At 34.9% G+C, this 24,382-nt stretch overlaps 1 protein-coding gene across 1 annotated transcript in view; it reads right to left on the bottom strand.

Annotated features, from left to right (window-relative positions):
• The window catches only part of DNAJC1 (DnaJ heat shock protein family (Hsp40) member C1), a 264,938-nt gene that overhangs the window by 145,433 nt on the left and 95,123 nt on the right, over positions 1 to 24,382 (bottom strand). Inside the window, exons 2-6 of the mRNA XM_043968912.1 lie at positions 20,162 to 20,263; positions 19,544 to 19,590; positions 13,309 to 13,474; positions 12,189 to 12,286; positions 10,865 to 10,958 (exon numbers count right to left, since the gene is read on the bottom strand). Coding sequence (XP_043824847.1) covers positions 10,865 to 10,958; positions 12,189 to 12,286; positions 13,309 to 13,474; positions 19,544 to 19,590; positions 20,162 to 20,263 — 507 coding nt within the window. The remainder of the gene's footprint in view (positions 1 to 10,864; positions 10,959 to 12,188; positions 12,287 to 13,308; positions 13,475 to 19,543; positions 19,591 to 20,161; positions 20,264 to 24,382) is intronic.

Consider the following 24,382-nt stretch of genomic DNA (forward strand, 5'->3'; position numbering starts at 1 on the left):
ACTTGCTATCTCATTATTAAATTTCTTTCTTCCCTTTTTAAGGCAATTAGGGTTAAGTGACTTGCCTAGAGTCATACAGTTAGTAAATGTCTGAGGCTGGATTTGAACTCAGGTCTTCCTGACTTTATTAACTTTCCCTTATTAATAATCCAATCTTCTAGCTCCTATTCACTTCCAGGTCAACTTTTCACCAAATTCAATGGCCATTCCTTAGTCCTCATCTTCAACCATGACATGATCATTGGATAACATGGAGACAAAATGTCTGAAGCCAAAAAGACAGGCACTCCTATTGCTGCCCCTAATAGGTCTTATACACATCTGGAGCTAGAAAGAGGAACCTCAGGCAAAGGTCTAGTATCTCCCTGCCTGAGGTTTCCCACATCACACTGATCAGCACCTCATCTAACAGACCCGATGAAGAGCTGAGTGCATGCTTTGAATGGGATATCCTTAGGGATTGGCCTCACCTCTCATGATCTAGGGATTTAACTACTACATTAGTGCCACATGTGACTTCAGTCTAGTACCTGGACTCCCAGACATCAGGCCTGAACTCTCTGCATTAATTGTCCTCATACTATATTTGTGTTCAAGTCAAGATGGATGCCTTCTAGCTAGTCTTTTTACTTCCAGGTACTTTGTTGATTTATCTATCCATTACCAGACAAATCTTTCTAAAATGTGTTTCTCAGGGCAGCTAGTTGGCACAGTGGATAGAGCACCAGCCTTGGAGTCAGGAGGACCTGAGTTCAAATCCGACCTCAGACACTTGACACTTACTAGCTGTGTGACCTTGGGCAAGTCACTTAACCCTCATTGCCCAACCAAAAAACAAAACAAACAAAATAAAATGTGTTTCTCTTAATGTTATGATTTTGCCCAAGATGCTAGAAATAGTCTCCACTTGCTTGCCATATCAAGTCCAAACTCCTTTGTCTGACCTGGCCACATGTCTTCTTCTCTTTCCAGTATTTCTCAAACACACACCACCTGCTTTAGCTGGGCTAATCTCTTCATTGTCCTCCAGGGATGAACTCATTCCTACCTTTGTGACTTTATTTAAGCGCTTCCCTAGCAGAGAATAACTTTTTCTGTCTCCATCTATTCAAATTCTACCCATCTGTCAATTCTTTGTTTCACCCTCGCCTTCTCCAAGGACCCTACTCTATAACCTCTCCACTTTCTTTCAATGATATTACATTTACATTCATTATCCCGTAATTGAGCATTAGAGTCCCTTGGTTTCCAGATAGCCAGTTTTGTCTGAGTAGACAGCAAACTCTTCTGAGGCAGAGGTTATGCTGAATGTTACTTTTGTGTCTCATAACAACGTTTGGCAGAGTGTTACGGGTGGCAATGTGGTATGACACCCTTTGGTGCTAATCGAGTCTGGATAACAAAGGTTTGAAGCTTGCCTCATATACTTACTAGCTATGACTTTATCTCTGAGCCTTGATTTCCTCATCTGTAAAATGGGAACGATAATAGCACCTACCTCAGATGGTTTTTGTGAGGATTAAGTGAGATGATGTGTGTGAAGTACTTTGTAACTACATAAACATAGCTGTTAGGTATATACTGGGTGCTTGATAAATGCTTAGTTTATTAGATTAGAGCTTGACATTTTACTTCTCTTTTTGGTCTGATATGACCCACAAAACTTTCTCCTTCCCTAATAAATTCCTCCCCCTATCTTATGGAGGAGGTGGGGTGGGGTGGGGTGGGTAGTACAGAGGACAGTGCAAGGGAGAGGGCTGGGGACAGCAGCACTCAGAACAAAGCCATGGGCCACGGCAGTAGCAGCAGAGGACAGTCCAACTGCTCCATGTGGTTGTTCTGGGGGAGTGAACCTTTTCCTCCTCTCTCCCCATACCCTGTGGGAGTTTGGGCTGAGAGGGAAGGCGGGTCCTGAGAGTTGGAGCACCATGGCCATAGGATGCTTGGAGCAGGGGCTGGGAAGGGAGTGTGAACCATGTAAAAGGCCAGGAAAGCACCATAAGGCACGAGGCCAGTGATCTACAGATCACCATAGGAGGAAGCTACTCCTCTGGGGCAATCCCAGTGGCCTCACCTTAGGTACAACTCTGTTCTCTACTGCCATGGGAAGTCTGTGGAAGTAAGATTGAACATGTACTTACACTAGGCCTCACTGGTGCCATCTTCTGATGGCAATGGCTGAGAATGATATAGATTGTGACTCTGAAATTGTATGTAAGTTGTGTAAATTATTAGGCAATGAAGTTGATAGAGCTGATAACACTTACTAGGAACATCTAAATAGGAACTGAAAGTTTTGTCAAACAAGATTTTCTCCAATCACTTGTAAAACCAGACCTATGTTTCCTCAGTGACTGATAAAAACAAGAATTTGAATAAATCAAAGACTGATTAGGGGTATAGTTTTATTTATTCATCAACAAATGAGGCTTTGAAAACGACACCATCCCAATTCAAACAAGATACAGTTATTTTAACTATTTTAAAAATGAGTTTTCTCCCCTGAGATAAACCACACACACACACACACACACACACACACACACACACACACTCAACAAAGTAAAGATAACCTCCCAGACTGATCTACTCATACAAAGAATGGCAATAGAACTGACAAGTCAATCCTAAAATCACTAGTCCTCATGAAATTTCATGCAGAAAACAATGACATGGCTATAGAAGTATCCAAATATCGCCTGAGAAATGGAAATTAAAAAAAAAAGATGAATTGTAGCCCTCCTGGGAAAAGCAAAAACACGATGTTGGCTTACATAGTGTTTTCCCCAAGGTCTGCACTATCATACTTATAAAGATTTTTTTTTAAAGCTATGGAACTCTTTATGGATTGCAGTCCCTTCAAAGACCTGAATCAACAAAGTTATAAAATAATTATTTATTGAATGCTTTCAAAATGCAAGGTACTATGTTAGATGCTATAATTTTCAGGATGCAAGTTAATAAAAATTTCATCTTCAATGATCTCAGTTAACAGAAGGTGACCGGCTTTCTGATTCAAATAAATGATAAGTTTTTGCCTTCATTGAGACAGAGACAGCTCTTCTGTGCACAGGGAAAATTAGGGGTCCCATTTAAAAAATGAAGGGTTTGGTTAGATGACATCTAAAGTCCCTTCTAGCGCTAACATGCTATGATTCCATGGTTCAGTGGAGATGAAAACTCCTGCATACCCTAACTATATCAATTCTCCTACTGCTCTTCACATCTAGAAAGTAAGAAAATACAAATGTCTGCCTACAGGAAGTACATCCACAGTTTCCTCTCACATAGAGGTTCCAGGTAAAACATTTTAAAGTACTGAGAAGGAGAAACAGAGTTTAATTTCTTTTAGCCCTTGGGCAAGTAGGTCTATGTTAACATGAATACCTGGTTTAGGTCACACAAATGTTTCTAAGATAGAATTCCTCGATATTTTAAGAAGAATCTTCTAAATCAATTTCCTAAAAATGCATTATAGTGGATTTATTTATGAACCCCATTCATTTAAGCTTTAGGTCAATGATAGGAAAGTACAATAAACTCTAAGGATTCAGACAGCTTATTCATATTACCAATTTATCTCTCAACTTCTAATGGAATTCATAAAGGTGATAAAAATGTCATCATGACATTCATTATCTCTTGTTTACTGTCATCTATGACACAAATGTGGTAGTTTACCTTAGGTTGGTGTTTTCCATCAATCTGAGGTGATAGTGCCTATTTTCTATCATAGAATGAAGGATTCAAGATACAAGATAGGGAGAAGAATACTGAAAAGAAGATGCTGGATAAAGAAACCAGGCAATTTTCTAGCTTCTCTGAACTTCATTTCAGCCTGACTCATTATTTTGTTTGAAATTCCAGTATCCTTTAATTCATCAAATACTAGAGATGCTTTCCTGCAATTATGCTTATAAAGACAAATATTCTAAATCAAATTCAGTTTTCTTGTTGATTTTTTTCTTGAAGGAGTGCTGGACTTGGAGTGAGGGGATACATGTCTGCAAATCCTTAGAAACCCCAAGTATAAAGTTCAGGGGAACCTCAACTCTTACAGTAGTGGTGTAAGTCTCTAGATGATGGATAGTCTGATAAAACCTTCTACAAATCTGAAGCATTTTGCAAATAGTGAAATACTATGTGGAAAACAAAGGAATGTCCATCAATTGGGGAATGGCTAAAAAAGTTGTGGTATATGATGGTGATGGAATATTATTGTGCTATAAGAAATGGCAAGCAGGATGACTTCAGAAAGACCTGGAAAGGAATGTATGAAATGATGTATAGTGAAGTGAGCAGGACCAAGAGAACATTGTACAAAGAGACAGCAATATTATTTGACGAAGAACTGTGAGTGACTTGATTATTCTCAGCAATATGATGATTCAAGACAATCCCAAAGGACTATTGACGAAACATACTATTTACCTCCAAAGAAAGAACTTATATAGTAGTACAGACTGAAGCGTGCTATTTTTCACTTTCACTTTTTTTCTTTTAATCAAGTTTTCTTGTACAAAATGACAAATATGGTAATACTTTGCATAATCATACATGTATAAACCATATCTGATTGTTTGCCACCTCAGGGAAGGGGGTGGGGAGAGATAAAAATTAGAACCCCAAACTATAAATAAAAATGTTTATTACATATGAAAAATCAGCTATAGTTATGACTATTATTGTCAGAAATGTGTTCCTAGAAAAAACTCACCATAATATTTAGTAAAAATCAATTGACGTGATAGCAAACTTCTCTCTCTCTCTCTCTCTCTCTCTCTCTATATATATATATATACATATATATATATATATATATATATATATATATATATTTTTTTTTTTTTTGCAAAAATACCCAAAAGAACCTAGTGAATAAGAAGGGCAATCTCTGTCTTCCATGTTAGGTGATGAGAGAGGCAGCAGGGTCTAATGCTGTACCAAATGGGCTATCTGAGAATCAAAGACTCATTGGTGGAGCTGGCACTGTATTTGATAAAGCAGGGTGACAGGCAGAGGTGAGACTGAATTCTGCCACCACACAAGGGGGGAATCTGTGTTCTCATGCAGCACTATGCAAAATGCTGAAATCCTTTCACACTGGAATAGGACTCTGCCTCCCCTCCTTGTCTTTCCCTATGGTCATTAGGAGTGTCACCATTTCTTGTTGGGCTACTTATGGGGGTGCCAAACAAAGCAGATTTATTTTATCTTATTGACCTGAGCTATCCAGTGTATCATGGTACTCCCCAGGAGAATCATGGCCATAGAGTTGGTATGATATAATGGATAAGCAGAGACAGATTTGGCCTTGGGGCCAGAAAGACGTGTATTCGAGTTTTGCCTCTTACGGATGGTGCTTGTGTGACCCCAGACAAGTCATGTATCCTTCTCATTGCTCTGGGAACTCTAAGACATCAAGTTGTAGAAAAGATACCACTTTGTATTTGAAAAGTTCTTCACTGAGGGTTCTCTACCCATAGAGATCTTTACAGGACTAGCAAGGCCAGTTCCCCTGTACCCGAAATGACCCAAGTTAACATTTAGCTCTCCCCAGTGGGGAGAGAACAGCTAAATATGATGGATTTCCAGCACAGGACGGTGGAACTCCATTGGACTGGGAATCACAAGATAGGGGTTCTTGTCCAGCTCTGCTACTAACTCAGTGTGTGACCTTAGGGAAATTAACCTTTTCAGGCTTCCTTTCCTCAGCTATAAAATATATTGGTCAAATTAGATGGTCTTAAGAATTCCTTCCAGTTCTAACATTTTTTTAACATGAGATGCGTCTAGTACAACCTCCCACTCAACGTATGAAGGCTTTTGATAGTATCCCTAACAGAGGACCTCCTGTGGCAGTCAAGTGCATTGTTGGTGAATTTTAACTCCTGGGAATTTACTTTTCACCTTTTTTAATCCATTTTAACACTGGCTTTGTATCTAACATAACCATTCCTTATTTGGATTGTCTATCACTTATGTCTATCACTTTGTATCTAACATAACCATTCCTTATTTGGATTGTCTATCACTTATGCTCAATGTCATCTTTTCAGAGAATGGGAAGACTTTGCCCTTGGTCTTAAAATAATTCTTTTTTTTTTTGCTTTCTTCCATATCAACTGAAGTGTTCAACTATTCCACAAGCTCAGATAAGCTTCTTAATCTTTTTTTGCCTTTGTCCCTCATGGCCATAAAACAGGGAGACAAACATTTGTTGGTCTGAAATGCCTTTTAAAAAGTTATTGCAGTATTTTAGACACTCCCCTTTTTGCTTTTGAAAACCATTGCTAAACTTGGAGGAGGTCAGGCAGTCTAGTTCCCTTCTAATGCCTCCCAGTCCACTGTAGGTCATTCATTTGCTAATTAACCATGAGTGTTTTGTTTGTTTGGATCCAAATCAGTGGAAGGAAAAGGCTGAGAAAGAAATGGCTCCGATGGCAATGGAGTCATTGCATGTCTTCACTAATAGTCACCATGCGAGAAGCATGGTGGTAAAAGGAGACTTTCTATCTCTGAATCTTAATAAAGCGCAGAATAGTTTAAGGGGAATAGCTATTATAATCTAGTAAGGAACCTGTTCCAAGATGATTCTTATAGTCAGTTTTTTCCACAAAACTATAACTATGACTAGAAGATACTCTGAAATGCTTTGTTGTTGTTCAGTCATTTCAGTCATGTACAATTCTCGGTGACCCCATTTGGGTTTTTCTTGGCAAAGATACTAGAATGATTTGCCATTTCCTTTTCCAGCTCACTTTACAGATGAGGAAACTGAGGCAAACAGGGTTAAGTGACCTGCTCAGGGTGATAGATCTAGTAAGTCAGGCTGGGTTTGAACTCATGAAGATGAGTTCTCGATTCCAAGCCCAGTGGTCTATGCACTATGGTGCCACCTAGCTGTCTTGAAGCAACAAATCTGTTACTTAATCTCAGCTAGGCTCTTATTGCAACCAGGTGGTCCTTTTACATCTCCTTGATGAATTCCTTATCCCATACTGACGAACTACTCAGTGTAGTTAGTAAAGTACTGGACATACAGCCAGGAAGCCCTGAGTTTAAATAGTGACTCTGATACTTACTCTACTTGGGCACATCACATAACTTCCCTAAGCCTCAGTTTCTTCATTTTCAAAATGGGTATAATAATAATAATCTTAGAGAGCACTTCCTTAAAGAACTGATATGAGGATCAAATGAGACAATGTATACCAAATGCTTTGTAAACCTGAAGGGACCATATAAATATAATCTATTATTCTTACGTTACCTTGGGTTCCCTCTCATTTAGAGAATATTTGAGACCTTAGATTTCCATCCAGCTATACATTTCTAAAAGTCTTCCCAAATCTCAGAGACTATCTAGTCTAACTCTCAAATTTTACAAATGAGGGAATTTAAGTGACTTACCCAAGGTTATACAGGTAGCATACAGGCAAGATTTGAACCTGGGTCTCCAAACTACAAAGCCAGTGGTCTTTCCCCCTTCACCCTGCCCTTTTCAAACTATATATCAGTGCTAGATGTGAGGAGAACTTTTTTAAAATGTTAGAGGAGGGTATGTGTACATTACTCTAGCTTTATCTGGAATGGACTTAGGGCTTCTAGGGTAATTTCATTCTAATCCATTTTCCCTACCTATAGAATGTTTAGTCTATAAACAGAGGATGCAAATGATTTGGTGCCTAACTTTGGTGATTGTATTTTGTTTTAATGTCTATTAGAAGTTTATTCACATTCTGTCAAAGTGTCAGCAATATCCTAAATGAGAATAACTGTCTGTGCAATTCTCTTTGTATATTGCATCTACGTTATTTCTCAAAACCCAGTTCAATTGGGATCTCCTCCAAAAGACATTCCTTAAATCTAGAAATTTAAAAGTGCTCTCTTGTTCTCTGAATTTCTGAAAGACCAATCTTCATGTACTGCCCTATACTCTAATGATATATAGACATACTTTACATTCTTTACTAGATTGTAAACTCTTCTAGGGAAAGGACTATATTGTATTTATGTTTGAATTCTCCTTCAGCATCTAGAAAGAAAGAAAGAAAAAAAACAACCTTGCACACAGTAAGCCCTGGACAAATATTTGAGAAATGAATGACCTGAGTTTTTGTTTCAAAAGATGAGGCAGCCAAAGGAAACTGGTCCCCTTGGAACTTCAGTGAGGAGGTAGTCAAACAAAGTTTAAGCTGTGGCTCTAAGCCATGTAGGCTTTTCTGCTTCTATGCGGTATCTTTGGTGGTTAGTGGTAACCAAAGAAGCTGGATATCTTGAACTATGGTCTGACATGATGCCATTACTATTGGCAATCATGGTGGTGAGGGTAAAAGAGAAGAATGGAAGGGACTAAAGGATATGTATTCATTTGTTGGGGGTAGGACTGGGGTGAGAAGGACTGGATATAGGTGACAGTTACTGGTTGGCTCTGAAATGGTTATTTCTAGCTTGGAGTTTACTTCTGAAGCAATGACTGTGAATTTGGATAGAGGAACATTCATAAAGATGTTCCATCCATGAGATAGAGGTTCGTCTATATGACTCCTCCCTACAAAGAACTCAAAAAGTTTCATATATTATCTCATTTTATCCCCATCTGATTTTTAATTAAAGCAGATTTTACGAGAGTATTAGTAAAAGCATTCTCGCAAAGCAGGTAGGACCCATGCATCCCCAATACTCTGTTTTTTTTTATAGAGCTAAAGAAAAAATGAAGGACTTGGAGAAGTTCACTCTAGATTGAAGGGAAAAACGGCAAACTTTAGACTAAGTTGCCCTATTCAATATTGTTTCCTTTTTTTAACCAATTCTATATTAATCAGGTTAAAATATTTGGTTATTACTGTAGGATGGCCCAAAGTCCTAGTGCAGTTTTAAGCTATGAAACTGTTTGTTATCATACCATCTATGTTGCTGTGTAATGAGTATCAGAAATAGGAATTTAGTCTCCAAATAATTAATTAATCAAAGTCTGGTAAACCTAAAACTTAATTAAAAGCAAATTCAAAGTTTTCTTAGGTGTCAATTAAAGGAAAAATGCTTAGAAGTGAAAATTATGTTTAAAATTATGCTTAAAGGGTTTGTGTGACCTGTACTCCAAAATCTGAAGACAAGATTTATTGTTGTTGTTGTTTTTTTAAAAAAAAGACCAGAACTTTGAAGATCAGAGATACATTTAAAGTCCAAGAAAATATGACTACTGAAAGGAGAAAAACAAGTTATTAACATAAGGCATTTATCACATGATATCTAAATTCATACATTATAGATACCCCCCTAACTTTTGTTTATGGCAAAGCACAACAGCTCCTAGCATGTGGTTTTAGTTACCACCGGGAGACAATCTTAAAATTGCAAATCCAAACCGACATGATGTATTAGTTTCATCTGGGTTAATTACTCTGTAGGGTTTGGTTGTACCATTCCTCAATGTTAACCAGGCAGTATGTAAATTCTACAAATTGGATTTAATTTCAAATTACTTATAAGTGAAGATCATAAAGGAGGAATTAGAATTGACCTTTGACATTCTATTTATAGCATCTCCTTGTGGAGTATATTGTTTATACTCCGCTACTGTCTGGTGTATAGATCTTACGCTGACAAAAATTACAATATAAGATCTGACCTTAAACTTTTGGGGGGGGGTTCCCCTCTTTCGTGAATACATTGGGAAAAATGCATATGCTTTCCCCCCTCCCTATTAATTCACCTTTCTCAGTATCACTATAAAAATAAGTTTTCCCCTAAACAAATTTTTTAAAAACAAAGAAATTTTAAAAAATAATTCCCAGTTCCTCCACTAATTCTGAGCTATCCTAAGACAATACTAGCTATGTGGGTGGCAAGCAGGCATTGGAAAAGAACATCTCCCAAACCTAGAAACTTGTTAAACATTTTAAGTTCTATTTCCTCAACTAGGAAATTTTGGTGAAAAGTGGAAGAAGAAAGGAGTGCAAAAGGTCACAGAAATGACCAATTTCCTAAACTAATTACATATGGAGAACATCTCTGAAATGTGAATATTGAGTAGACCTATCTTCAGCAGGTGGACATTAGCTTACTTAATTAGCAAATAGAAATATTATTTTCTGATAAGAAATATAAAAGTACCAAACTCAGAGCTAGTACAGGCTTAGCCTAGGAGATGGATATTGCCCAAACAAATACACTTATACAACACACAAACTCAGCATTGGTTTGAGATGGTGAAAACACTAAATTCTGTGGCCAATTCTTATAAGATATATTTATGTAAAAGGAAGGCTTTCTGTTGGCTCACCGAGAAGTTAGCAATTCCAGAAGCATCTGAACTTAAGCTACCAGTACAGGAAAATAAAAATGTCTCTAACTCACCTGAAAAAACACTCATGCTGCTTTCCCATTTCCTATTAAATTTATGTCTTATAATAAAGACAATAGATTTTGCAGAATTGTACAGATAAATGAGTACAATATTTAAAATGTGAAACTAATTTAAAGTCTTAATTGTTAAATAATTGGTAAAACTATTTATTTCAGTCTTGCTCTTTTTCATTGAGTATACTCTTTAAATTATATACTATTGTGATAATTGTACTTTTCTTTGCATGCATTTTCTATTCACACACACAGAAATTCTTTTATATGTTTAAGGTATAACAAAAATTTGAAAAAAATTAAAAATACAACAAAACCACATGGAAGTTTATACACACCCACACACACACCCACACACACATGTATATATATATATATAGTGAAATTTTAATTAGGAATGCATATGGAAGATTCAATAAAACAAGTGCATCTTTTCCTTATAATTAAAATGAAAGTATCAAATATTTGCATAGATTAGGGAAACAAAGGTGACTTTTACCTGTATTAGTTGAGGCAGGGCTTTTAAAGTCAGGCAGAACCAAATTCCCAACTTGCATGGGAGCAAATCATGCCATTGTGGTTTCATTAGCAATCTAAAGTAAATAAAGTTTTCTTTTAAAAACAGTAAAGCTGAGAGAACCAGTAGGTAAAAGGAATATTTTAGTAAAAGGTCAAGCTTTCCCTGAATACAAACAATATTGAAACATCAAAGAGTATGAATACTTCCTTAAAATGCGTTATGACCCATAATAAAATAAAACTTGCTCTAACATTTATAAGGCATTCATCAGATTAACCTGATTTTTGATTTAAAAAAATAGAGTAAACAAAGCAAATACAATAAAGAGAGCAAGTAAAATAATCTAGCGGTGAGGTTTTAAGGCAGGTAGCCTCTAATCATTTTATAAAGATAAAGAACAAAAACCTACTCTCTAACCTGGGCTTTTCATCACTTCTATAAAATGAATTCTTAAACCTTATGATTACTTCAGCTAAAAAAGACTAACCATCACCAAAATGTTCACAAGTGCTGACAACCAGATATGAAGACTGTTGCATAAACAAACCAATACATAAAAATTAATGTCATTTGCAGTTCACCGAAGCATTACTCACTGATGTCATCAGAATAGAAGACAAGCAGAATAGACTGTGATCTCCATTCCACATTGATCCAGTTCATGCCCCTGCTGTGTGAACTATTTAAACCCTTTATTTCTTTCTATGAATCAATAGAAGAAATGGTGGTATCTTTTAGAATTTACTGAATGTCATTCTCTCCCTATGTTGCTTCAGAACTGAACAGCAATGACAGAATTTTTCCACTAAGACTCTATTTCCAGAGTTTGTTCGATATAAATCTATCTTAACATTTTGATTAAAACCCTTACCGGTTTTGCCATCGAATACAAAAATAATTTGTTTTCCATTTTTTTTTCAAATTGATATTGTTTAAGAGTTCCCATAGGAGAAAAAATATATACATAGCACACTTCTATTAAGAACAGAAACTGTCTCTGAAACAATTCGTGAAGAAACTTTTCTCAAAGTTTTAGTATACTCCTAGACTTTTAAATATCAAGCTCACTTATGAATGTAAAATAGACATATACTTGTAATATTTTACTGACCATCACCTCTCTAGAAACAAAGCTGGAGCTCTTCAAAGGCTGAACAGGCTGCCTTTAGGTGAAAATACACAAGTATTTCTTATTAAGAGGCTGAACACTTAAAACACTATGGGCAGTTTCTTTTAAAATGGAAGTTGTGTAACATATCAAAGCCGTACTTTAAAATCATCAAGCATTTAAGCACGCTCCCACCTTTCATGTTTCTCTAAAGCAGTAAGTTTGCCTTCGTCCGCACTCTTCCCTCCTGTCTTTTTCTTCTTTTCTCTCTTTTTTCTGCTAAGCAGTTCATCCTTAACATATAAAGAATTATGGTTACAGGTTATCATTAACATGTACTCTCTGAATGTTACTGGGACTCTTCTGTGAAGGGTAAACATTACAGAGTAGCATTTATGCAAATGTATGTAGGGTCCTACATGATTAAGTAAAATCATCTATCTTTAACAATAACTGTTGCCATGGTATCCAGTCCTTAAACACACATGAAGTCCAGCTCTGTCAGTCATGTGTATCTCCATAGCAATCAAAGTTTTCTAAGAAGAAAAAGCATTCAACTTGCCTTTTCTCATTCATCAACTTTAATAATGTCGCTTCAACAAGAAGGAGTAAACAAATGCTAATGCATGAATACTGTTTAAACTATATTTTATTATTTCTTAGTATATAAATAAAAATCCATAGAAGAATATAACTAGATAGAAGGATATGAGACTAAACAGGGAGTAAATTAGTATCTTGCTTTTGACTTTATACCAAATAGGCACTGGAAGTTGTTAAATTATACTTACATCAGATTTGTGATTTATTTAGTTAAAAACACAAATAAATTTAAATGCAGTATTCAATGTGCTATTGACATAAAAATGTCTAAAATCATATTTAAGGATTGAAAACATAATAATGGAAAAATGTTTATTTCTGCTTTAATGGTGAAATTGACGAAAACAAGACATCCTTCCTATCTTCCAATAAGCCATATCTGTAGACTTCTGGTGATTAGCAAATCTATAACTATAAATTAAAATGCAAAATATGGTTATTCTTAATTATGACACAAGATTTCTTCTTGAATTGTTGATTCTGTAACAAATCAAATATAATAATGAATTTTGAGAACAAAAACATATTTAGGATACATGCACAAATATATGTTTCAATCAAAAGCATTAGCAACACACTTTCCAAAATGCTATTCATACTCATGTATATATGTATACACACACATATCCACATATATATCCACATCCATCCATATATATATATAAATATATATTGAAGACTATAGATCATCTGAGTTATTACCAATACTTACCAGCTGTTTTTCCAGGTAGATTGACCAAACCACAGCATAATGGCCCACTGTGAGAATAATGAACAAGAGTAATGCCAGCTCAGCATTGCTCATTTTTCTCACCCGCCTGTAGTAGAATACAGGCTGTCGCCAATCTGGTAGTCCATTGATCAGAATATCATCATACCTATAGTAGCAAATATAAGAGGCTTTCATGAGGAGTTCACGATAAAACAACCACCACCACCACCAGCATAAACAAAACATCAATTGCACCAGCATTTTAAAGAGGGTTAAGAATGACTCCAAAAGCTATACAAATGACCTAGAGGTAGAAAACCAACATTATGTTCCTTACTTCAGTTTTAGACAACAGTCAAAGCTTCACACCAACACAACACACCATGGATTTCAACTCTGGTTATAAAAGAGGTGGTGCTAAGTCTTCTGCTCCTATAGCACCCCCAAATGATAGACTCTTGGAATGACACCTGCACTAAACGAACCCTATGTTCTACCTGTCTGTCATAGTCAGTGGTAAAGAATACACTATAAAAGTCAGTAACGAAAGAATGAATTTTCTTGGGAAAAACAAGAGTTCTATTGATTATCATGAATAATTTATTAAAGTTATAAACCCACTATGAAATGGCTATTTTTTCTCTCTTCTTAAGTACTTTTATTTCTACATGAATGGCATGGTTGAAATACTAATTTGTATTATTTTTAAAATCTTTTTAATGAGATAAAAGATTTCTTACAATGACAGACAACTTAAGTTTATTTTAAAAATTAAAAATTTCTAGGCTGCAAAAATATAGTCAATTTTCATTTATGTTTTAAAATAAAATTATATATTTAATATATATTTAAGTTAAAGTTTTTCCTGTTGTTTTTTTTTTTCCTAGAAGGACAAAAAACAGGAAAAACTTCTTCTAAATGCATTTAATGAAACTTTCTTGTTGCTGTCTAACTTGGCAGATTTGGTACTTTAAAGGATTTAAGTTCCTTTAAATTTAAATTTACCTGCTAGACAAATACTTTTAAAATTAAAAAGAGAGAGAAACATCTAAAATACAAAACTCAAAATAGTCACATTCAAATACTGTATGTTCAAGATACACAACCTGTTAAACTTAATTGAACACAACTCATTAAATATTCTAATCACACCATTTCCAGAATTAAATCTGCACTGAAAGGCCTAATTTGGTGCAACACATTGACCAAAATATTTTAATTAAAAATATTCTGAGTTAGTCGCAGGCCTAATTACAGGAATAGAAATAGGGCCTATATTGTCAGGCAGGTCAGTAGAACTCAGTAGTAGGTTTTTCTCAAGTAAATTGACCGATCTAGGAATAATAGCGCAGCTGCTAAACTGCCAGTCTTGACATGTAAATCAATTTAAATGCAACAACTGCAGTAGCTACTTTGATAGTTATTAAATTGATACCTTGGAGATGTGCTAGAAAAATAAAAACCACAAGATTTATTACAGGCAAACTTCTGCTTTTTAGTAGAAAAGCAATAATTTTACATGCAAAATATATTTTATTTAACAAATCTAGAAAACCTGACTTTAAGATAAACCTAGATTATTAATAACACTGTCGCATCAGAGTGACCATTGTTCAGAGCAAAAGACATTAATTAGTACTAGAGTTTTTACCAGGCAAATTGTTTAATGCACAAGAGTCTAACAAATTAAAATGTGGTTGTGTACTAGACTGATTATACAGAATTTGCTGATGTCAACATTTTCAGCAATATGTAAAAATACTATCCAGAATCACAAGACTTACTTTTTCATCTAAATAATTCATTTTAGAATCTTGTGATAATCTATCCATTTTAACACAGAAGAAATTTTGGAAACCAATGGATTGCTAAAAAGACATTAGAAATTTAAAAGGTATAAAACAAAAACTTCATTTGAATGAAACCCAAGAAAGTGTTACATCTTGTGTTTAATCTTAAATACATATTCTGGACTATATTTGTTGATTGGTAGAAAATCTGGGTAAATACAAAATCGTTATCAGTGAATCTCATATGCAATAATTTACGATAAAAGAAAAAACTATCAGTTTTAGAAAAATGTCCTTCTTACAATATTTTTTCATTCTGATAAAGTATTTTAAACTATGTTTAATGAAAAACAATGCTGGTAAGATTCCTAAGTATCCATAGTCAAATATATATATATATATATTTAAAAATCATATGTCACATTGCAATACATACTAATATGTATCCATCCTCACCGTATATAAATCCTATTTAGTACACGACCGAATTTCAGATAGCAGAATCTCATGCATTAAACACACTAAACAGTGCTAGGTATTTACCAGGCTACGTCTGCCTCTCTGAACAACAGCCTCTAAGGATTAAGTCTTAGAATCAATGCTCTATTGATTTTACTATCAATGAACATTATGGCTCACACGACTGGCCATTTTAAGGGAAGATAGCTTCTATTATAGCCTACTTTTTAGAATATATGTTGGTAAAAGATAAATCACTGCTTTCATTATAAAGCACTGAAAAAAAAAATAATGGAATCTTTCCCAAAACTGGCTCAGACCCATGTTCCTTCAGTTATTTAGGAAGAAAAAAAAAGTGTCTTTGTGACATGATGTCAAATTGGAAATGTCACTATATTAGCTCTAATTTTAAAACTTGTTTTTCATTGTTAGGCTATTATACAAATAAATAGTGCAATTTGTTTGCTGAATTACTTAAATGGAGGAGCCAACCATCATTAGAAACTAAAGTCAGAAAATGTAAATTTAAGAAAATATTCACAAGTAAATCTCTTGAGATGTCTTTCTTAAAATACTTAGTGAAGTTACTCTGAGATAAATTATCTTAAAGAATATTGACTCTGTAAATGCGTATATGAAGCATATAGGATAATGAGTATTCCATTTGTTTGCTTTTCCTAACATTTACACAACAAATATCATGCAGTAGTCTACATCCAATGAGAATGGATGCCATGATTTGAGATTTTTAAAAAAAAAATCATCATCATCACTCCATGGAACAGTATTGTTTTGATATAGAAAGCACAGGAAAGCAAACTTCTAAAAAAGCTTTTGGCATTAAGAACATATAGTTCTATATTAGCATAATGTTTGAAATATATAATTGTAATTTGATGACCAAAATGAAAAAAAATATTTTTCTTCACCAGACAGAATGTCCTATATACTTGTGGAATAATCTAAGCTTGAAAATTTTCATCTAATTTTTTACAAACTGGATGATCCTAACAATGACCAAAATCCTGATTTCTCCACAGTAAGAAGTTTTCATTTAAAGATTTTTAAAAATCCTTTAGGAAATTCACATTTTGAAAGATAGGTGAAATCTACTTCATTTGAAGTATGTTAAGATACCTAAAGTAATTCATGGTATCTAATTTTAAAATACAAATTCACAAAAGGCTCATTTGCTTCTTTAAAAAAAACTGATGAAGAAGATATGTTGATGTAACTGTGGCACAGGTGTTTGTATTTTCCATATGGTAGATTTATTATACTTCCTAATTAAAGAGGAGGTGTACATAGAGACTTGTTATTTTCACAAGAATGTTTATTTTGGTTAAACTATTAATGCTTCATATAATCAAATTTACTTTAATAAGGTAATAGGGTTCACAAAAAGTTATGAGATTACCATGATTTTCATTTTATTTTTAAAAGATTAATAATTCTCTTTTTTTCACAAGTAGAAAATTTATCAATTATCACTGTGCACTAAAACAAAGTGATCAAACAATAAATTAACAACCTTAAGTATCATGATGGCAGCAAACAAATATTTAAAAACCTAACAAATTTCATACACACACACACACACACACACACACTCATTCATTCATTCATGTTCACAAACTAGTACTCATGTTACTGTTTTGTCTCTGCTGTGGGTGATTATTTCAAATACCAATCAGGCACATAATTTTATATCATGGAACAGGTAAAGTTGAAGTTCACCAATTCAACTGCACAGAAGTTAGCCAAGAATTTCAGAAAGGCTAGTCAATAAGTGAAATACAGAAAGCTTTATAAAATTAATATGAAAACTATGATGTTCTTTGGATAGTTAAGGTTTAAAATAATTTTTAAAAGATGTTATTTAGTTCACCTCTATTCCTTCTTTGAATAAAAACACGCCCTACTATGCTTCTAAGCGCTTTTGAAAATACAATTATGCCTAAGAAAAATGAAATCTGAAGATTTCCTGTAATATACTCTCTAAAGTTGCTTTTTCCCCCTAGGAACACAACATTTTCCATTACTTATTGTTAAAGTATACTTATAACACTCTGAGATGACTATAAATCAGGAAGCAACCTTTTAAAATGTAAAACTGCAACTTTCTGACTTTGTTTATAAGCAAGTACAGGCTTTAGGTAAATTTCTGGGGAGGTAGGTCTGTCTCCCCTGTATACTTAAACCCTCACAGCTCACCAGTCCTCAGGCACGTGGCTTTCAAGGAGTGATTCTCAGCTTGATTAGTTAAGACTTTTGCCTCAAGGAAAACCAGTTACCAATGAGTTAGTTGTGCCTCAAGGGGTATAAATACTACATCTGTTTGTGTAACTGTCAGTTTCATTTTCCAACCTAGACTCTAATACAAGTGCAAAAGGAACCAGTCCTGAAAGAAGACACAGCAGATGAGTATAAAACTAGAGTTTTGACTCTAATTTGGATGAAGCACTTTCCAAGTAAGCAATAAATAATATTTTCCTCAAAAGATACCAGCAATATCAGGAATTCAATGAAAACATAATACAAATACAATAAAGTTTACTGTCTAACAAATAATAAAAATTAACAGAAAAAAACTGTTGGTTTTTTTTCCCCCCATTGATAATGTCATGGAAACTCCCAAAGAATACTGAGGTTTTTTTAAAGGTAAAATCTAGAACTGTTATTTTTAGAAAACTGAAAGCTTTTTGGGAGAAACTAATTTACAAAATATGTACGAAATGACCAAAACTTTCTTTTACCCATTTTCAGGACTCTTTCACCATTTGGTATTATCTCAAAGAAGAGGAATCTTTGCTAAGGCATGTGGACTGATGCCAGCACTCCTTATACAGCAAAGAGAAGATTCCGAATCCTAGTTCCACAAACTGACAAAGTGAGGTATTCAAGTGTGTTTAATAAATTCTGTTGCAAATACCTTAAGAAATAAGACATTTCTAAAAAAGTAACTCTTAAAGAGAAATATAGAACTTCACACTCATTACTTTCTCTTGTCCTTTAGATGGACTAATGCTTTGACTGAAAGCTATGGATCAGTAGGTTGATTTTCATACTACAACTCCAAACTTCTAATCTCTGCAGTTAAAAATCCCGACCCTTTAAACTTGATTGTAAACTACTAAAATGCCACATGTGATATCCAGCTTGATTCTAGTTTCCATGTAAGGTAAGACTTATACCCCAAATGTGGAGGTGAAAGAAATCTCCTGTCTTCTCTTCTGTCCCAGGTATCATATAAAACTACTATATCAGCACCTCTGAACGTCGTACAGTACAGCAGAGGCTACTCTTTTCCTGGTCACTTGAATAATCAGCCATGTCTGCCTCTCAGACACACCCCCAAACCAGGAAACACAGTGGCTATGGGCAGTGTTATTCTATTCTTAGGAATGTATACGTATGTGGTAATGGGAGGCGTTTATGAGAAAGGTGGAATAAAGGGAAAAAAAACCCCTGATACTGGCAGATCTTAACGACGAGTTTGTTTTCCAACATGAAGTGGAGAGGTTAGGTTTGCTATTTTATGGATGAGATAAAACTTACAAGAAAAACAGAATGTCAAAATGCTAAATATTAAGGGGGAAGTCTCCAGAGGGAATCCATGTAAGCAACAAGTGGGAATTACTATCAATATACAGGCAAAAAATAGGTAGTTGTTTAATGTAGCTATGGGGTTTTTATTTCCCAAGGCAAAGAGGTATATGCCTAAAATCTTATTTAATCAAGCCATGACTTGCTAACTTAATGACACATGCATGATGCATTGATATAACTTGGTGAATTAATGAACGCCATTCCAAATGCAAGCTGTTTCCAGTATACTGTAGTTCGATTTAGAAATGAAAATAAGTCACTAACTTGTGAACCATCAAAGTACATATCGTACATGATTTAACTGATTTTATATTTAATTTTATAACAGCTACATGGAACTTAAAACGTTAAATTTAAAAGTAGAAATAAAAACTCACCTCTGCCTTCGTTCATCATCCTTTAAAACTTCATAAATAGCCACCAACTAAAACAGAAGCATTACTTTAAGGTAAAAATATTCCCAACTACAAGAAATCACTTGTGAGAACAAAGATGCTATCTTATATATACAGTGATAGTATTTCCTTACACGGATATATGAATTTAGAGAAGAGCCTTGACTAAGAGTTACGTTTGCTTTACTATAAGTGTCACTTTGGACATGAGAAAACACTTATATTAAAAGAAATCCTTTGCTGCACCTTTGTTAAATGGCATGCTGAATATGAAAAATAGCGATTTTTCACCTTGCATTTTCTAAAGCAAAACCTGGCATAATAAGATAGGAAATATTAGAAGAGCTATATTCCTTCAAACAGACAATGGATGCCCTGTCTGAATGACAGAGGCTATAAAAATGAATTCATTTCATGGCATGGAAAGCATAAAAACATAAATGCCTTCTCTTTTCCAAATATGTATTTTCAAAAATATATATTCTAAATGTCATATTTAGTTACATATATACATACACACATACATGTAGATAGATAGATACATATTTACTTTATTACTTGCCACAAGAATTGTAGCTGTAAACAACGTATGTCACTTACTTGTCTAAATTGAGTTTCTGCATTTTCATCTTTATTCTTGTCTGGGTGTAAAGTTAGTGAAAGCTTACGGTATGCTTTTCTGATGTCTGCAGATGAAGCATCCTGAAGGGGAAAAAATGAAGGAAAAAAACACACAAAGCAAACTTTGTCAGAAACAGAAATTCCCAGAACCTTGTTAAGATCTAAGAAGACAGCCAACCAAGTGCAGGACCTGAGGCAATGTAATTTGAGCAATCAGTCTAACAACCAGACTATGCAACTAGCCTGACCCACATGACTGAACAATCATTCAATCTAATTTGGCTCTCCTCTTAACTTCTTTCATTACCATATAGTCATTACAAGAAGACAGTATTTGCCAAAACTTTTCAAACACTTGCCTTCTTAAAATTAAACAATAAATCTTTTTCAGTAATTAAGAGATCAAAAAGAGACAACTTAAGAATTAATATATCTGTGTGCCTTCAGATAAAGTCTACATTCATTTCAGATTCTCATGGTCAACTGTTGAATCCAAGGCCTTGCCATATGCTCTTTCTTCAATATTATTTACATCCAAGTCACTATCTCAGAACAGCTCTGTCAATCTGAATTTCACACGTAAAAAAGTTTGCCTAGGAAATAAGTTCAACTTGAATTTAATTTAATTCAAACCTAACTATGAATGGTTATATAAGGTCTAATATTGCCCCACTCTGAGGGATGTTTTCAATAGTCAAATTTGTATAGCATAAGTTTAGGAATACATTTACCTATTTCTTATGCATAAATATAATTTTGCAATATTTTAAAAGTTAATACTAGATGGGCAAAGGAGGCTTCCAAGCAAAGACAGCATTAAAATTAAACTGTTTTCATGTGTGTACATGGATAAATTACACTGTATCATTGTATACAGCTGAAGCTTGGTTACCCAACAAGAACAAAAGACACATATTGTCATGATGGTGGCTCAAAACTACATCTGCAAGAAGGTGCTATAATTTAATCAGAAAATACTCAATTATGTTTAGCAATGTACTCAAGTTAGGTAAAAGTGATGATAAATTTGGCTGTTAAATTTTATTTCTTTTATAGCTGGATATTTTTATTTCTCTTATGGCTGGACTTTTTTTCAAAATATCACAACTTGTTTCTAAAACTAATTTAATATAAAGGTCAAAAAACAATCTGACTAAAAAGTCGTGCTCTACAAATGAATAGATGTTAGAGGAACAGGAGAGGACATAATTCAAAGGACACTATAATTAGTCTCTCAAACTTTCTAATCTAAACCATTATTTTCAGTACCAGTTTTCTGGGATTTACAGCTATAACAACATAAAACTGTTAGCTTAGAACAGAATATTTTCATGATTTTGTTGTGGTAAAGGAATAAAAAGTAGGGAATCAGTTTTGATTGTATGATAATTAAGCTCTTATTTTTTCAAATCTTTTCAGCCATCATAAAGATACACCTCACTTTATGTAACACCCACATCCTCAATAATTGTATGAGTGGATTTTTTGTACATTTTAAACCATAAGTCATGTGCTTTATGAGAATTGATTATTTAATGGGAATCTATGGCAAACCCTTTTGTGCAGTGAAGGACCCTTTTGTGATGTAAATACCTACCCTGTAATTTTCTGTTTTAATTTAAAGTTATATTGAGTTTAAGGCACAGCTATATACTATAAATACCAACTGTATTGCCCATTCAAAAGTACCCTAAAATAATATCACAGTTTTCATGCACATGAGTAATGTTTCTGATCTTGAGCTATAATGTTTAAGTATGTATGCTATATTGCACAATTAAATTCCTGAAATGTGAAGCTGTACTTTAAGAGGTGCACTAGAAGTTAAGCAGAGCAACAAAAATAGAGAGCCTAAAATAACTATTCCCAAGCCAAAAGCAAATTAAAATTTCTTGTCCACAAAAAACCCTCAAAAAAGTTTTAAGCTAAATTCACAGAATTACAAATAATAAATGGATAATTAAAAATAATTATTTTAATATCCTAAGGATGGGTGAGAAGGAAGATATACATATGAATTAGTACTTTATACAATGAAAAAGCAAAATGATTATAGTATACTTGTTTATAAATGGTGTTCTAACTGATCTTTGTTATAATCTCTCTCTTCCATTGGTCACTGTTTTCTTTTCATGCCAATAATGTGATGATCCCTACCTAAACTTGTCTTTTGATAAAGCCTAAAATATTTTTACTTTAATTCAAGGAAATATTTATTAATGTCTACTATGTCCGCAGCATGAAGCAAGTATTGGAAAAGAGGCAAAGTTAGACTAAGACACAGTGCCCTGCCCTGTAGAGTTGTGGTAGATATAACACAAGCACTATAACACAATTCTACTATATAACTGTGAAAGGGAGGTACCCCCAAAATGCCATGTAATATATGAACAGGAAAGATCACTGAATTTCATATTTGGAAGGTACCTAAGCAGCCATATTGTACAACCCATAACCAGAAAATCCTATCCATAGCACACCTAACAAGTGGTCAACTGGCCTTTGTTTTACAATGTCCAGTGAAGGAGGCCCCACAACTCCCGGAAGCAAAAAAGCCAGCAAGCAAATATTTATTATTTGAGATTCTAGCTATGTGCTAGCAAAACAAAGACCACTGATAGTAGCTGCAGGGCAGCTACTACATGCAGGGAACTCATATTAAATGGGAGATAAACAACACATACACAGGATTCATACAAAATAAATACAAAATAAAATGGCGGGCAATAAAAGCTAATGGAATCAGGATAGGCATCTTGATTCCTAGAGTGGTATTTGGGCTATGCCTAGAAGGAAGCGAGCAGTTCCAGGAAATGAAGGAAAAGAGAGAGCATTCCAAGCTTCATAGGAAAGTCTGTAAAAGGCAGGGGAGAAAATGTTAGGTATGTGGGGATGTCACGGGGAGTAATGGGTAATTAGTCCGGAAAACCAGAGTGAAGCTCAAGTGTGAGGGGCTATTTGTGATTTTATCCTGGAGATTTTAGAACATGCCAGAACGTTCTTGAGAAAGAGGGGAATGATGTGGTCAGACCTACATTGATCTGGCCATTGTGTGGACAACTGCTCAGAGAAGGTAGGGGGCGGTGATCACCTCTATGTTGGTTTCCCTTTTCTCCCTTTCCAATCTGGACTCTCTAGAACACCAGATCAACACCACACTGTTCTCTACTCTTGAATCCATTGTTCCCTATCCTATCCTCACTTGAGCTTAGTCAAACCCCAACCCTGGATTACTCCAACTACCTGCTTCTTTCGTTCCTACTTATATGCTAGTTCATTGGAGCTAGAGTAAACCCTATAAACCACATGGAATACAAACACATTTTTGTCATCTGATCCTAACTGGGTTCTCACTGAAGCAAGAACACCCTCCTCTTCCTCTCTAATTGATTCTCTTTCATACTTTTCCTTCTCTCCTCAAGCCTACCACATGACTCCACTTTCCTCAGCCTTTCACACATTATTGAGGATACTCACCATAGGCTTCCTCTTCTGGATTATGATCTTTGTTGACATCATAACCCATAATTTCTCTTCCTTGATTCTAATATCTCATCAAAAGGCAGCTCTTCTCACCAAGACCTTGATCCTCTTTCCTGCTGTCCCCTTTGAAACACCATCCCCATAATCCCCCCTCCCTCTAATTCTTCATTTTTCCCTATTTGGGCTCATTCCATGTTGCCTACCAATCCACCTTGGTCTCCCTTAGCTTAAAAACCCCACAAACCAACAACCTCATTTGGCCCTACCATTTCTTCAAGCTATCAATCATCCTAATCTTTCCTCTGCACAACCAAATTCTTAGAAAAGGTTATCTGCCTTATTACCTCCACTTTCCTTCTCCTGGACTTCCAACCTTATCAATCAACTACAACTGCCCTCTCCAAAGTTGCCAAATACGACAGCTTTTCCTCAATTCTCATCCAACTGGACATCTCTGCAGCGTTTGACACTTTTGGTCACTCTTTCCTCCTAGATACCCTTATCTCTCTGGATTTCAGTGGCTGATTTCTCTCTTGGTTTTCCTCCTGTAGGCAGTGCTCTTTTCCCACACTCCTTGGTTGGATTATTACCCATCTTCTGCCCACCAGGTGTGAGCATTCCCCTCAGTCAAGGAGCTCCAAATTTAAGGTGCTACACTAGGGAGTGTCAACTTCTGAAACTGAAACCAATATGAATCAGCAAAGAATAAACCAGATG

The sequence above is a fragment of the Dromiciops gliroides genome, chromosome 5 (genome assembly GCF_019393635.1).
Source record: "Dromiciops gliroides isolate mDroGli1 chromosome 5, mDroGli1.pri, whole genome shotgun sequence".
In the NCBI taxonomy this organism is placed as follows: domain Eukaryota; kingdom Metazoa; phylum Chordata; class Mammalia; order Microbiotheria; family Microbiotheriidae; genus Dromiciops; species Dromiciops gliroides.